Genomic DNA, 17,577 nt, shown 5'->3' with positions numbered 1-17,577 from the left:
AGTGCCTCATAGAAAAAAAATGATAGCAATCAAGGCTTAGCTGAACAAACAGAGAAAGATAATGATCATATACCACAACGAATTAATCAGATAGAACACATAAAAAAAACTTCCCAAGTTGCACACATTAATATGAGAATTCAAGGCTTTATTAAACAAAAATCCAAGAGAGCATCAAGAATAATATGTGATTATCCAATGTATTTTTACTCAACCAATTCTAAAAAATGATATCCGTTATCTATATATTTTGAGTCAACGTGCATTTTGAGAAATGTTTGTGGAACTTTCATTATCACACATGAAGACACATAAACAAGCAATGAGGAACACTAGACAACATATTATGTGTGTATCATATTTCTTTTGAAGCAAGGGAGTACGATGTACAACATTTTCAAAACCAGCATACACTAGGACAAAAACATCATCATTTCTTTGTTTAAACCCAAGATTCAACAGTATAAGGTTTAGAAGACCATACCATAGCACTAATAATAGTGAATGAGCTCTTGAAAGACGAGGTGATGATTTAACACTCTTATTTCTTTTGGTTAAAACTTTTGGAATAGCAGTAAAGTCTCCAATATCTGATTTATCCAATGATGCACTATTACATAGGACAACATTGTCCAACAAATAACTACCATAACTAGAACTCTTCCCTGTTAAGACTGAGCACCCATAAAATGAAACTAAACAATGAGTTTTAGAAAAACTTACAGTGTAATTTGCATCACAAAGTTGACCGATGCTTATCAGATTTGCCTTGAGTCCTTTCACATATAGTACTTCAGTAAGAGGTGCAGCTCTACTCATCACCAAGTCTCCTTTTCCAATAATATGGCCCTTATTTCCATCACCAAAAGTGACAACTCCTTCCTTTGCTTCTTTGTAATTGACTAACAATTTCTTGTTGCCCGTCATGTGTCGAGAGCAACCACTATCCAAGTACCACTGTCCTTCCAGAAATGCAGACAGTGAAACTTGAGCTACCAACCCAACATTCGATTCACGATCAGCCCTCAATCTCCACTCACATTGAGATCCTTCCTTTCGAGTTTTATTGGGTTTTTGAAAACTCATAGGTCGATTGATCATAGCTTTCAAGTAGTTCTGCAGCTTATAGCATCTGGGTCGAATATGACCCCTCCTGTTACAGAAGTGACACACTGGGATGAATCTCTCCATTTGAGATATATTCTCCGGGGCAATTCTTCTTCCTTCTAACTTCACCTTGGTAGGTCCAGATGGAACATGGAATTTTCCAGTGGGGTCTGAGGACTGAGGTGTCGAGGGAAATGATGATTGCTTGTCATCCTTTTTGTCTAGGTTGATCACTGGTGTAATGGACTCTTCTACCCCCAAGTTATCTCCTTGCTTATACAACATCTTGTATCCGATAGAGGTTCGATCACTATAAGGTTTTTGAAGTTGAAGAGTTTGATTGATGGCAGCCGTTCCTGGAGGGATAAACTCTATAGCCTGTTTAGCTCTTATGAGTTCAGCTGAAAGCTTGTAGATCTCATTGTCCTTCTCATCAAGAAGTTTGTTGAGATTCTTAACAGTGTCCTCCAGGTTGACTTTTTCAGACTCTATCTGCTCCTTGGCACTATTCAGACCTCTAATCTGCTTAGTCATATATTCCCATTGAGCAAACATCTCTTCATATGCATTTTGTCTTCCATTACTGTCGACTTCAGACACAGTGGAGACTCCATCATCCTCAGATTCAACAGACTGATGACTTTGAGCCATGAAAGCCACTACCTGTTTATCCTCATTAGAACTTTTGCTTGCAATAGAGTCTTTTTCTTCGTCACTATCGCTCCAGGTGGCAACAAGGGCTTTCTTCTTTTTGAGAGTGTTAGCACACTCGGCCTGAATGTGTCCGAACCCATCACATTCTCTACACTGAATGCCCATGCTCTTATTGTCACTGGGTTGCTGACCATGCCAGAAGTTCCCAAGAGGATTTCTTTTGGAATCATTTTCCTTACCTTCAGAACACAGTTTCTTGTACTTCTTTTTCAAGAATTTTGCATAGTTCTTGGTCAGCAAATCTACAGCTTCATCTGAGAAACCAGCAAACAAATCTGGGATAGACTTATTTTCTTCTTTGTGAATGAACGCAATATTGTTGTCCCATTTTTCCTTGTTCACGTCCATCTTCTTTTTTTCTTTCTTCCACCTTGTTAATGACATTTCATAATTTTGCAAGGATCCAATCAGTTCATCAAGATCCAGTTCCTCCACGTTTCTCATTTCTTCAATGGAGGTTACTTTAGACATAAATCTCCTAGGTAGGACTCCAAGGACTTTACGAACCAGCTTTGCATTAGAATAAGTCTTTCCCAAAGCATAAGATTCATTTGATATGTCACACAATTTAGCATGGAACTCAGCCACTGTTTCTTCTTCCTCCATTGATAAATCTTCAAACGCTTTTGCCAAAGCACGAAGACGGGATTTCTTTACAGCATCCGTTCCTTCATTTTTAATTCGTAATTTTTCCCAAGCCTCTTTGGCCATCTCACAGTTTGCAATGACCTTCAATTGATTTGTGGACACTGCATTGAACAAAGCATGAATGGCCTTCGAATTAAAATTGGCCCTCTCCATCTCATCTGGAGTCCACAAGCTCGTAGGTTTTGGTTTGGTGACACCGTTATCCATCATCGTTGGGCATGTCCAACCATCTTCTATGGCCATCCAAACTCTTTCATTCACCGCCCTCAAGAATGCTCGCATTTTGGTTTTCCAGTATGGGTAATTAGCACCTTCCAGCATTGGGGGTCGTGATGTGGACCCTCCTTCTCTGAACATCTCCATTCCTGTACTAACAAGGAAAAACAAAACAAAGATAGAAAGCAGTATACTCCCAGAGTCGTGTCTGGAGAGGGGGTTAGTTCCAACTGGGTGTTGCAGAAAGAAAAAATGCAGAAAAATCAAGAATTGCAGCAACAATAAGTTTCAGAATAACGAATCTTGCAAGAACCCTAAGGATCAATATTTCTAACAGAAATAGCTGGCTCTGATACCAAATGTAAGCCCAAGTTCTTGTCTAACCTATCCTTTTCATATTTAGATTGATTTTATCTTGATTTAAGCTTGAATATAAAAAGAAAAAAATGAAAGATTCAACACCAGAATTTTACAAGCTTCACCTGCCCTAGAAACTCATTCTAGGCGGCTAGTGCTTGGGTTCCCCGAACCAGGGTAAATTCATCCACTAATTCTCAAAGGTTCATATTATAATTTCTAATTCTCTCTAAAGGAATCAAATACAACCTTAACAGCAATTAGTAATGAATTACCAACAACAATCAAGAACACTAATTGTTAATGCACAATCCCTTGTGCCGCAACTGAGCTCTTCTTCAACATGTCTTCAACCTGAAATCCCTTCAGATCTGATGATGAAGATGACACTGAACTCCCTTCAGTTTGAACTCAGCAATTCCAGATTCAGATCATTCCGCCATTGATGAACATCCTCAAGCTCCAAGATCTGACCTGCCATGAAACATACAGAAGAAACAAGACGAAAGAAACGTAATCCCAAATCTCCGATCAAAAATTTCGTCAACAAAAATACACAGAAATCGTATTTATACCCAGCTAAACCAAGAAACCCGAAATAGATAGTTGTTACCATCTGAACAAGTAAAACCTAAAATATCTTTGCTGACGTGGACTAACACTAACAGTACGAACCCCAGACAAAACACTTCGAGTCCCAGACGCAACTAGACTGCTATTGGACATAATTTGTCACTACAGAAAATAATAGTTCTAACAATATCTATTCAATTCAATATCACTTGTTGATCCTAGATCAAATGATCTTAATCCTGATATGATTAGGTTCGATCTCAAGAGTAATATACATGTTCTTTGATTTGTTAGTTAAGCCTACTTTTGGGTCAGGGTGATACGTACATTTTGTGAAGATGATAGTATAATTGAGTGGGAGCGCTAACATAAATATGGAGTCTATAACTTCTATAGGAATTTAAAAGTGAAACGATGATATCCTTCGAGCTTGGCTAAACAGAGATAAATGGTGGAAATCTCATTTCACTTCGCTGAAATATCATTTATACGGAGCTAAGTGTTTTAAGGATAAAATACATTGAATGTGTAAGGGTAACTTAGTGCCTATTCAATGTAGATAATCTATTAGAGGGTCATTGATCAAATTAGGATTATAACAATGGATAACTAATGACGTATCTATATCGTGGAACATATAGAGCGTTCTATATGACTGAGAGTGCAATTCCAAGTTCTAAGTGTGGATTCAATATGGATTTAATAAGTTAGGGAATTTACTTGGTAAATTCGGTTCGACTTATTGGAAGCTCAGAAATATAGGCCCATGGTCCCCATACTAGTTGAGACCATACTGCTTGTAAGACTCAGTTAATTGATTTTGATTAATCAATTATAATTATTCTAAAGTTAGACTATGTCTAGTTTATGAATTTTCACAAAGCAAGGGCGAAATTGTAAAGAAAAGAGATTCTAGGTTTATTTATTAATTAAGATACTTTATATGTCTAAATCAATAAATATATTAAATGACAATATTATTTAATAATTATTTTTAAGTTATTAAATAATTAGAATTGACATTTAAATGGTTAAAATTAGAAAATTGGCATTTTTTGAGAAAATGAGATTGAAAAATAATAAAATGGGAAAGTCGCAAAGTGAGGCCCAATTTCCTTATATGGCCGCCCACTATGCAAGTCCTTTACCATTAATTTTTTCCATTATTTTAATGCCATACAATTCTAACCTAAACCTAGATGGCATTCTATAAATAGAAAGTATTGGCTTCAGGAAACTCATGACTTTGCACATTGTTCCTTTCAAAAAAAGCCATGCACCACTTTCCTCTCTCTTTTCCTCTCTTCAATTTCGAAACCCTTTGTGATAGAGTAGTGCCCACACACATCAAGTGGTATCTCAATCATAGTGTGTAAGACTGTAGGAGAATCCAAACAACAAGAAGGAGAATCAGCATCAAAGGAAGGAGAGAAAGAGATCCAGGTTCCGATCTTGATTATGCTCTGCTACAGAAAGGAATCAAGGGCTACAGATCTGAATGGAAGGAGTCATTATATTCCGCTGCACCCAATGTAAGGTTTACTAAACTTTATATGTGTTTATTTCATTGTTTTAGAATTCATATTAGGATGTTAATCAAACATACTTGGTAGTAAATCTAGATCCTGGTAAAATATTTCCAACAATCATGATGATCCTGTATTTTCGTTGGAGGTAACTTGGTCAGCTGGTGCTCCAAGAAACAAACAGTGGTTGCTCGATCAAGCACTGAATCTGAATATAGGGCCCTTGCTCTGGCCACCTCTAATTTGGTTTGGATTCAATCCCTATTCATTGAGCACAACATACCAATTCTTCAGTGTCCAATTGTGGTGTGATAATTTGGGAGATGGTTTATTGGCTTCCAATCTAATATTTCATGCTAAGAATCAAGCACATTGAAATAGATTTTCATTTTGTTCGAGATAAAGTTCTTGCCAACCAACTGGATGTAAGATATTTGGACTCTGTGAATCAAATACCTGATTTATTTACATGTATCTTTATTCCACTTCCTCAAAGACAAGTTAGCACCTTGGCTAGACAAGTACAACTTGAGGGGATGATAGAGTAACAGAAATAGATTGTTACGAAAATTAGTTATTACAGTTGTTATTTCTTAAATTACTGAAGTAACAAACTTGTAATAGTTTTTTGTTTATAAATACAAGCTTGGCCAATCAGTTTTGATTGAGCAAAATTTATTTCCATCTCTCTCTCTCTCTCTCTCTCTCTCTCTCTCTCTCTCTCTCTCTCTCTCTCTCTCTCTCTCTCTCTCTCTCTCTCTCTCTCTCTCGTTTTGTCTTGCTCACGAATCTGGCTTCAAATTCTTTCACATGATTTATTAATAATTAATCAATTTGCTAATAATTAATGTCATTAAGTTATGTCCATTGCCAATTAAAAAGGGTTTTTACAAAAGTACTGGACTTTGTACAAAAGTTTACAATTTTAATTAGTGTCACACAGAATTTTTTACAACCGTAAAACAAAAAAAAAAATAAAAATAGAACAATTAAAACAAGAGTAGAACAACTAAAAAATAACCGTGGAAACTTAACACAATATTTTTTATGTTTCACTTTTCACTTTTTGCATTTTTTTAATAATTTATGTACATTTTAAGCTTAATTTACCCTCACAGTAAAAAAAATTAAAAAGTTAAAAATTTAAGTATGTGCTGTAAAAGCTCCAATTAAAAATGACAAAAAAATAATAATATATATCATTGTAATTTTGTCATAAGAAAGCTAATTATTTCATATAATTACAAATATTTTTTTAAAAAAGAATCCATGTTTGTTTTTGTTACTCTATTTCAATATTAATGGGTTAACTGGGAATAATTAATTAATTGATCTCATCTTTATTAGGGTTCATCGATAATGTTTGGCTGGGAATTATCACTTCAAAGGATGTTGGTCATGTTTCACTTTTCACTTTTTGCATTTTTTTAATAATTTATGTACATTTTAAGATTAATTATTCTCAAGTCATGCATGCACATATATAAATAAGAAAAAGTAGACCTATAGAGTTGGTATTAATTAATAATATATAAAAATCAGAATTAAGAACTTAATTAATTAACGTAAAGGTCAAAAATGAACAATATTAATGAACAATATTAATGGATCATACTTCTTTAGAGCCCATAACCCGACCTAAGATAGTATCATAACAATACTCTATGTTACGATGATTGTGCTTTCTATATCTAAACCACAGAAGAGTATTCACAAATGCCACAGGAATGATTCCCGTCGGAATCAAATGTTGATTTAAGAAAGGTGAGCAGATCTCTATCACTTGTTCATTCCAACTATAATCATTCTTCATTACCAAAACCCTAAGCCCATGTTCCTTACTCAATTCACCAATAGCAATAGCAGGATCAGATTCCCAATAAAAAGGAATGAGCTTCGTTACATCACAGAAAATATTTCTTGGGAAATTTCTCAACTTCTCATATTTCTCAGTAAGTAGATCAAAACAACTAATCTCTAAATCAAAAGTACCTTGTTGTTGTGGAGTTCGAACAAGGTAAAAGAAGAGTAATTTCTCCCTATCTTTGTCTTTGAACTTGAGTACGGGTTGCCCTTTTCGGAAATCGGGTTGTAGAGGTCTCCAATTTTGGTCACCAAGTTTTAGAATTTCATAATCCTTTTCAGACTTGATGACAAATATAGTGCCACGGGTGTCGGAATCATAATAAAAGAAATTTCCGAAAACGTTTTCCGCTTGAGGAATAGGAAGATGGTGTTCTATTACTCCGGTTTTCGGGTTTCGAGCAAGGCACACACCATGATGATACTCTATTTTCAAGCCATCTTGGTTGTTTGGAATCTCCATGGATGGAAATAGAAGAAAAGATTATATGATTGTTGTTTATTTTCTTCTTTCTTGAACTGATGAACAAACCACAAGAAATGCAAGAAAAGGAAGAAAATCATGATTTAGACAATATGCATGGATACATTAAGAGAGAATTTTAATACATGCAATAAATAATAAAGCTATATATAATATGAAAAAGAAAAAATTATAAATTAAGAAGAAATATTATACCTAGCTTGGATTTTCCAAATTTTCTTGACTTGCAAATTCGATCTCAAGTTGAATGCACGTACAATTGAAAAGGAAGAATCTGCAAGAACTATATAGATAATTAACAAATAAAAGTTTTAATTAATTAACATATAATTAAGGTGATGATCATATTAACAATGAGAAAGCAATAGAATATATATGGTAGAGAAGAGAAGAGAACTTACATTGAATTGAAATTATTTGCTGTTAGAGATGATAATTATGCAGGTGATCTCTCTAATCTAATCTATTATACTGTGTGTTTGTGTGTTTGTTTATTTGTGATGAAAATAATTACTATGGTCTCTCAACACTAATTCTACCAACTATTTATAATGTAATAAATACTTTAAAACCGCCACAAGATTTTCTTTTTCTTTTTTTTTTTGAAAAACACATTAACTAGACCATTATGATCTATTTTTTCATTAAGATTTTAATAAAAAATTAATACCAAATCCATTTATTCTAATTGAGAATATTAATTAATTTTAACCTCTTATTACAATTTCTTAATAAACTTTCCACATTTAAATCACATGACGGATTTTTTTTTCTTTAATTTTTTAATAGCGGTATTTGTTATAGTAATATTATTATTGTAAATTTTTAAGACATTCGGAATAATGTATAGTACCGAAAATTGAGTTTTTGATATTATTCCAGATTATATATCATGCATATTTAAAAAATTTCAAATTTATTTTTCCAATTTCTTCAAAAATTTATAGTTACGATGCTGTAACTATAACAAACATGTTTATGAAAAACAAATTGACAAAAAAACTATTTTGGTTAGTGTTTTCAGGTATAGAAGTTGACTAGTTAAGAAATTGTAATAAGAAATTGACCGCAGTACTCCTCCTAATATAATATTAATTTGCACGTATGACCCTATTGTCAAACTGTTTTTTGTTAGAAAAAAAGAACCATATACCCGTAAATCAATATTTTCTTAAGGAAAATTATTGCTATTATGTATAGTTAGTTTACAGTAATAGAGTAAATAAGTGAGTCAATATCAAATCAAAAAATTATCTCTTAATTAAACTTTTTAGAGCATGTTTCACTAAATCAATAACAACCTTATTAGCACTTCTGACCGTGTGACATAAAATAACTAACTTTAGAGAAAAGTAGATAAATAATTTAATAACCATGTAAATCAAAATAATTTGGGAAGCAAAATAAATTTGATGTGGCAGAATATGTTGAGCTAGCATAGACTGAAAAACTACTACTTTTTAAATTTGAAAATAATTAATGCTACTAATGTATATGGCTTAAGACAGTACTAAAAAAAAGACTTGTAATAACAACTAAGGGTGTATGTCGGTCGGTTTGGTCAGTTTATGATACATCTTATTCAATTCAATATAAAGATCGTGCGTGTTACAAAAATTTAAGTGCAAACCCGTCCAATAAAGAAAAAAAATAGTAACCCGACCACTAATAATTTTTTTTAATATTTTTATTTTTACATTCAATTGTTATATACATTTTAGTTGATTGTAATAATAAGACAAATATATATAGATTGAATTTAAAGTTCAAATCAATCACCATAAGGAAACATATATATTATTTTCAACTTTATATTTTTTTAAATAGTCATATAAATTATATGATATATAAATATATATATCATAAATATATATATAAACCCTTTCAATCGGATTGGTCGAGTTAGTTCAGGTTGACTGAGAGAGTTGGTATTATTTTAAACCTGCCCAATATAAAGATTGGGCGCGTTATATTTTGGTCAGGGTTATGGATTTGTATTTTTTATCGAGTTATCTCTGTTTGGTTTGGACAGGTCATTCGGGTCGGGCAGTTTACAAAAGTTTACGTACAACCCTAATGACAACCTTTTAGTCATAACATAAGTTTTTTGTGACTAAATGTGACTTTTAGTTATAACATAAAGTTACTTGTGATAATAATAAATAGTAGTTGGACACAAGCTGTCACTAATTTAGTTTTAGTCACAAAAATTTTTTTGACAAAAAATGCATATATAATTAGTCACAACAAACTAGGGTGTGCATAAATCGATCCAATCCAATAAGAACCGACCGATCCAATTACAACCGACCGCCAAACATTGGATATCCAATTGTGATCGGATCAGATTGGATGTTATTATTAAATATTAATGCTACTTATGTATATGGGTTAAGACAGTGCTAAAAAAAAGACCTTTAATGTCAACTTTTTAGTCATAACATAAATTTTTGTAACTAAATGTGACTTTTAATTATAACAAAAAGTCACTTGTGATAATAATACATAGTATTTAGATACAAGTTGTCACTAATTTAGTTTTAGTCACAACATGTATTGTGACTAAAAATACATATAGTCACAACAAATTGTGATTTTAATTTGTGATTAATACTTTTATCCACAAATTTTTTAGTCACAACTTTTGTAGGGACTAAAATTAAGATTTTTTATTGTGTGAGCTAAGCATCTGATTTGCGTAATAGTATTCATGAGTCTTACTGCCTTTCTGTAGACCATCTCCTGCCATATTCACTTTTGAACTTTTTAGAGAACTCTTCTTGTCGAACGATGGTCTTAGGTAATAACAGACATGACCCTGGAGCTTGAGAGCCTCTGGGCTGAGTGCGAGGATGTCGTGAACAAGAAGAGTTCCCTAAAAAGTTCAAAAGTGAAAAATGGCATGATATGGTCAACAGACAGGCAATAAGAATCATGAATACTATTACGCAAATAAGACAAGGACACTTACGGCAACAAACATGTGACAGACATAGTTGGTGAGATAGATTGGGTCTTTTCTAGCAGCAGAAGCCCATCAGTCCATGCTCAACACAAGCCTATTGGATATCTTTACCTTTGCAAATTTTATTGAATTTGAAAAGAGCAAATTACACTTAATATACTATTTTTAAACTTTCTTTGAAAAATATGATGGTTTTATGTTTGCCCATTTTTTATGGGCTTGGTTTTTTATTATTTTTAATTTTATGGTATTTATTATGCTATTTTTTGTAATTATTAATTTGAAATATCATATTTTATTAATTTTTCTCTCTCATTAAACCCTAAATTTTCTAAAATATTTTTCTCTCTTAATCGCTCTAACTCCCTTCTCTTTCGACTGCCAGCCGTGGTTTTCAATTCGCTCACCCTCCCTCTTCCTCTCTCATTTTATTTTCCTCGACCTTGTCCTCCTGACCGTTGCTAGCTCCAACAGAGCTATTTTTTCCATTAATAAGTGCTCAACATGTCACTTTAAAAGTAATTACTTGGCATTTTTAAACTAAAATATGAGTTAAAACTAAATAAAATAAAATTAAAAGGCCTAATTAAATATTGTTTCTTATTCTTCTCTCTCTTCTAACCCTAACTCTAACTCTCCGATCTCCCTCTCTCTCTCTCCCGAGAGTGGCTCCAGCTCCAATGGATCCTAGAAACATATAGACCATAGCCCCTTCTCTACCATAGCTCCTTCCCTGAAAAGCTCCTCCAACATCAGCTTCAGGTTTGCTTTGAGCCATTTTCACTTATAATTAAAGCTTAAATGAAAAATAAATACCATCAAAGAAATCTATTAATTTATCATTACCATTTGTTATATTCCAAATACCCCAAGTAAAATAATCAATCCGCAACATCAATAGACCCCAAATTTCTAAATCTTTAGTAATCAATATTATAACACCACTACCATTATCAAATTAATTTTTTTAACAAGAAAATCCCACACAATTTCAAAAACGAAATTCATAAACTCCAAGCAACAAAATCACCTAACTACTACAAAAAACTGCTACTTAATTTTAGTGACAATCTTGTAGTTACAACATAAATTTTTTGTGATTAAATGTGACATTTAGTTACAACAAAAGTTACTTGTGACTAAAACATAGTATTTAGTTACAAGTTGTAACTAAATTAGTGACAACCTGTAACTAAATACTATGTTTTAGTCACAAGTTGTCACTAATTTAGTTTTAGTCACAACAAATATTGTGACTAAAAACACATTTAGTCACAATAAATTGTTAACCTTTGTGGCAAATACTTTCAACCACAGACCTTTTAGTCACAACACAATAATGATAATTTATAATTAGCCACAATTTTTTTTATCATTAGTCACAAATTTTGTTGTAACTAAAAGTAAGAATTTTTTTTTTTTATATAGTGAACTGAAATTTGGTAGAAGAAATTGAGGAGAGTTCAATGGTGAGGAATGAATGTCGTGGGTGTCGACTGGAAAAAACAATGGTTCCAATCTGCATTCAGTTGCACACGTGGAAATGCCATTTAATTACATTTTGAGTGACATAGTAATAGGAGTTGACCTGGCACTTGGTCATAGGCAAATAGGGCACTGAGATAAACAGAAGTGGGATTTTACTAAAAATATTTTATTTGGATTCCTTGTGAAAAATTAAGCAATTTTTGTTTTTACGGAACTCGATTCCGATAAAAATTGGAAAAGTTATGAATTTTTGAAATTTGGGAGCCATGGCTGTCGAGTGGGTGCATCGAGTGCACCAGGCACTCGAACAAGCCAGGCATCCGCGCGCGTAAGCATCGGTCACGCACCCTGCACCTCCGCCCACACGGATTTTGCACCTACCGAGAAAACTCAGCGCCTGACCCTGCAAAGCCTCCCTTCCGCGTGTGTTTGGGGCTGCAGGTGCACCCTCCTGGCAGCCAACCCACCATTGCGATTTTGTGTGATATTTCCCCAAAAATCCGACTTTTGAGATTGTTTCCCAAAATTTAATTTTTCCAATTTTAAATTCTTCCAATTTTAAATATTCTTTTTTGAAATATTTCTAATTTTAAATATTTCCAATTATGGTAAGATTTAAAAATTTGTTAACTTCTTTAATATTTATATATTATTTAATTATAAGATTAAATATTTTGATATTTAACATATTTTAAATTAAAAGATACCCTTGTCTTTTTATTTAAAATATTATATTAAAATTATCTTATATCACCAATTAAATAATTAATAAGTTTGAAATTAACATAGATATTTTTATAGATACACTTACTATAATATTTTCAAATTCAAAATTTGTTATTTTGTTAAATATTTAATTATTTATAAATTATAATTTTAAAAATTATATTTTTCTATACATATCATTTTCTTTCTTATTGGAAATTTACAAATCATATCTTAAATATTTAAATAACTTAGATATTTTTGTAGAAATTTGAATATTGCTTAATTTGGGATATTTTGACATATAATTATGGTAATTATTATTTATTTATTATTTTATTTCTAACAAGAATTATATGTCTTCTGTTTGTCCTCTGTTTCTGCCTATACAACACTTAGCCTTGTTATTAGTGTTGAGTTAGTTGAGGCAGTTATATTAGTTTAGGTTGTTAGTTGTCCCTTAGTTTGGGTAGTTAGATTAGTTGTGGTTGTCCTATTATTTCGGTGGGACTTCTTTGACCGACCTTTAGCTGTGTATATATACACTTTACTTCTCTTTAATGTATTCATTCAATTCAATCAAATAAACTCTTTTCATGTTACATTGTCTCTTCCGCAATATGGTATCAGAGCAAGGAAGAAATGCTTCCTTTCGATTTTGATTTCACTCAGCTTCTTCTCGCCGTGTTCGATCTCTTCTTCTCCGGCAAAGATCACCATCTGCATTGATGAATTCCTTTCTTACGTGAATTCTTCATCGACATTCATCTTTCTTCTTCTTTTCTGTTCTTCTCTTATTCTCCTATCATGTCGAATAATGACCAAGAAACGAGAACCGATGATGGAACCTCAATCCAGTCCAACAATGGCGAAAATCAAAGTCAATTGGCCGATGTAGGAGGCAACACTCAACTGACCAGATCAAGAAGTCAAATTGAAGACCCCTTAGATCCATATTTTCTGCATCATGGTGATAATCCTGGAAATATATTGGTATCTCAGCTGCTGACTGGTCAAGACAACTATGTTGCTTGGATTCGTGCGATGGAGTTAGCCATTTCTGTCAAGAACAAGCTTGGCTTCTTGAACGGTTCTATCTCTAAACCCCCTATTTCTAATCATGTTCTTTACAATGCTTGGATTCGAAATAACAACATTGTGATTTCTTGGATCATTAACTCGGTTTCTAAGGAAATTTCTTCTAGTATTTTGTATGATGAATCGGCCTCCGCTATTTGGAACGATCTCAAAGTGAGATTCCAACAAAGAAATGGTGCTCATATCTATAACCTCAGAAAAACTTGATGAACTTGAAACAAGAAAGTCAAACCGTGAGCATGTACTTCACTAAACTGAAAACTGTTTGGGAACAATTAACCAATTTCAGGCCTAGCTGCACTTGTAATGGATGCTCATGTGGTGGAGTCAAGAAGTTGCAAGACCATTATAACATGGAGTACATCATGTCGTTTCTCATGGGGCTATCTGATTTTTACGCCCAAGTCAGAGGTAATATCCTTGTCATGGACCCTTTACCTGAAATTAATAGAGTCTTTCACTTGGTTTCTCAGGAAGAAAATCAAAGGGGAGGACAAAATGTGTCTTCGGATCCAAATGGAAATATGGCATTTTCTTTTCAAGGAGAAAAGAATGCAGGAAAACCAGATGGTTCGAAGAACCAAGCACCAAAACGTGGCAGGCCCTTTTGCACACACTGCAACATGCATGGTCATACAATAGAAAAGTGCTACAAAATACACGGTTATCCACCGGGATACAACAAAACTAGTAAGTTGAAAGATGCAGCAGCAAATCAATTCCACACTGCAAATGAGACCGGTTCCAGTACCAATGAAAACAATGTTGTGTTGCCCAAATTAACTCTAACTCAATATCAGCAATTGCTGAGTCTTCTTGCTGCCGAGAATTGCAGTCAGCACCCCACTGATCCAGGACCGTCGACAGGTAAGTCAGGTATGATCTTGACAAACTACTCTCTTTTACCTGAAGCTAATTCGTGGATCATTGACTCTGGTGCAAATAGACACATATGCGCTGATATAAAATCTTTCCAAAGTCTTCATCCTATTCAACCAACCAAACTGTTTTTACCTAATAATGAACATCTGATTGTGAATAAGAGTGGTAATGTTTGTCTTGGCAAACATATGACTCTTCGTGATGTGTTGTATGTTCCTTTTTTTAAATTTAACATTATTTCTGTCAGCTGTTTAACCCAAGATGATAACCATTCTATTAAGTTCTATGCTGATTAATTTTACATACAGGAATCACAAACCAAGAAGATGATTGGCAAAGGTGATTGGGATAATGGTCTCTATGTTTTGGATATCAATAACGTTTCCATCAATGCCTTCACCTCTGCTGAAGTTTGGCACAAACGATTAGGACATTTATCAAATAAACACTTAGATTTACTTCAAGATACTTTGCATTGTAATACTAAGAATTTTCATAATAATGAGCCTTGTTACATTTGTCCTTTAGCTAAACAAAGAAGGCTCTCCTTTCCTAATAATGCAAACTTTACTTCTCATTGTTTTGATCTTATACACTGTGATATTTGGGGCCCTTATCATGTTGCTTCTCACACTAACCACAGATATTTTTTGACTTTAGTTGATGACCACTCAAGATTCACTTGGGTTTATCTTCTCAAACACAAATCGGATGTGCTTTCGATAATACCAGAGTTTATTTCTTATTTGCAAACGCAATACAATTGCATTTTTAAGCGATTCAGGTCTGATAATGCCCCTGAACTTACTTTCAAAGACTTGTTTGCTAAACATGGGATATTGCATGATTATACATGCATTGAAACCCTCAAACAAAACGCTGTGGCTGAGCGAAAGCATCAGCACCTCCTTAATGTTGCTAGATCTTTATTTTTCCAGTCCAAAGTCCCTATCAAATACTGAACTGAGTGCTTATTAACAGCAGTCTTCTTGATTAATCGAACGCCTACACCAAACTTACAAAAGCGAACGCCTTATGAGATCTTATTTGGTAAGAAACCCGATTATAATGATCTCAAATGTTTTGGATGTTTGGCCTTTGCTTCTACTATCATTGCACACCGAACCAAATTCGAACCAAGAGCAAGAACATGTGTTTTTCTTGGCTATCCGCGAGGTATCAAAGGGTATAAATTGTATGACTTAAACACTCAACAAATATTTGTTTCAAGAAATGTGATTTTTCACGAAAATGTATATCCATTTCACAAACTTAATACTACCCCTCATACAATTGATCCCTTCTCACCCCTTGTTCTTCCTACTTCACATGTTACTCGCACACACATCACGGATTATCACACACTAGAAACAAGCACTATTTCTCCTAACTCGTTTTTGCAGGATGAACTTGATCCTGCTCAGGAACGATCTGCTACAGAACAACCTGCAACTTCAAACCAGCAGGACTATATTGCAGATCCTGCTCCAATTCAGCAACAACCAAATTCACCATCTCAACCTCCTACTTTACCAAGAAGATCTACAAGAGTTTCCAAACAACCTAGCTGTCTACAAGATTTTGAATGCTATAATTTGTTACAGGATAAATCCAATACTGCTTATCCAATTTCAAAATTTATTTCATACTCTAAACTTTCAAAAACTTACAAGGCATTTATCCTTGCAGTTACAGCCGAATTTGAACCTCAAAGCTACAAGCAAGCGATCCAATTCAAACGATGGTTACAAGCAATGGATGATGAACTCTTAGCACTAATTACCAACAATACTTGGACAGTAGTACCACTTCCTCCTGGTAAACGAGCAATCGGGTGTCGATGGGTCTATAAAATAAAATACAACAGTGATGTTAGTGTGGAGCGTCTCAAAGCTCGATTAGTCGCTCAAGGTTACACACAACAAGAAGGATTGGACTTCTTCGACACCTTCTCCCCCGTAGCCAAAATGGTTACCTTCAAGCTTCTCTTGGCCATTGTCACCATCAAACAATGGCACACATTACAACTCGACATCAACAACGCATTTCTAAATGGTGATTTAGAAGAGAAAGTTTATATGGAAATTCCACCCGGACTCACACTTCCATCTTCTGTCAGAGGGAACAACCTTGCCTGCAAGCTACACAAATCGATTTATGGTCTTCGCCAATCCTCGCAGCAATGGTATAAAAAGCTCACTGACGCTCTCTTACAAGAAGGCTTTACTCAATGCCAAGCTGACTACACGCTCTTCACAAAGGGATCACATAAAACCTTTATTGCTCTCTTAGTCTATGTAGACGATATTATCATAGCCGGACCCAACATTGACACTCTTCATGCTTTACAAGATTCTCTACAAGCCAGATTTAGACTAAAAACTTTGGGTCCCCTCAAATATTTCCTTGGCTTTGAGATTGCCCGAGCCAAGACTGGTCTATTTTTGTCTCAAAGGAAATACACCTTACAACTCCTTCATGACACCGGTTATACTAGTAGCAAGCCTGCCAAGGCTCCTATGGATCCAAGACAAAGATTAGATGATACCGAAGGAGACATCTTAGACAATCCTTCCAATTACAGACAACTCATTGGTCGCTTACTCTACTTAACTCTCTCACGGCCAAATATTACATTTGCTGTCAACACACTTAGTCAATTCATGTCATGCCCTCGCACGCCACACTTGACAGCCCTTCACCATCTCCTTCGATACTTAAAAGGTTCACCTGGCCAAGGAATTTTCTACTCCACCGATTCTTCTCTTCATCTCCGCGGCTTCTCCGATTCTGATTGGGCCACTTGTCCCACCACTCGGCGATCTACCACCGGTTTTTGTATTTTTATAGGGGATTGCCTCATTTCCTGGAAAACCAAGAAGCAAGCTACTGTTTCTAAAAGCTCCGCTGAGGCCGAGTATCGTGCTCTCGCAGCCACCACTAGCGAGATG

General features: G+C 34.2%; 2 protein-coding genes across 2 annotated transcripts; both read right to left on the bottom strand.

The window, feature by feature from the left end:
• Positions 1 to 255: 255 nt before the first annotated feature.
• LOC133038267 (uncharacterized) lies at positions 256 to 2,832 on the bottom strand. The gene has a single exon (XM_061116358.1). It carries the CDS (start codon positions 2,830 to 2,832, stop codon positions 256 to 258), a length of 2,577 nt encoding a protein of 858 aa, XP_060972341.1.
• A 3,854-nt stretch (positions 2,833 to 6,686) lies between these two features.
• On the bottom strand, positions 6,687 to 8,010 carry LOC133038568 (uncharacterized). The gene is made up of 3 exons (XM_061116723.1): positions 7,890 to 8,010; positions 7,684 to 7,771; positions 6,687 to 7,523 (listed from the first exon to the last, which is right to left on the bottom strand). The coding sequence occupies exon 3, from the start codon at positions 7,465 to 7,467 to the stop codon at positions 6,751 to 6,753; it is 717 nt and encodes a 238-aa protein (XP_060972706.1). The 5' UTR covers positions 7,468 to 7,523; positions 7,684 to 7,771; positions 7,890 to 8,010; the 3' UTR covers positions 6,687 to 6,750.
• Between the last annotated feature and the right edge of the window lie 9,567 nt (positions 8,011 to 17,577).

Source organism: Cannabis sativa, chromosome 5, assembly GCF_029168945.1.
Source record: "Cannabis sativa cultivar Pink pepper isolate KNU-18-1 chromosome 5, ASM2916894v1, whole genome shotgun sequence".
Taxonomy (NCBI): domain Eukaryota; kingdom Viridiplantae; phylum Streptophyta; class Magnoliopsida; order Rosales; family Cannabaceae; genus Cannabis; species Cannabis sativa.
Note: the sequence above shows the minus strand (reverse complement) of the source record. Positions and strands in the feature narration are given on the sequence as shown.

What these genes read in the sequence shown, in the direction of transcription:
- LOC133038568 (XM_061116723.1), bottom strand. Translation starts at nt 7,467, where the DNA reads ATGGAGATTCCAAACAACCAAGATGGCTTGAAAATAGAGTATCATCAT.
- LOC133038267 (XM_061116358.1), bottom strand. Translation starts at nt 2,832, where the DNA reads ATGGAGATGTTCAGAGAAGGAGGGTCCACATCACGACCCCCAATGCTG.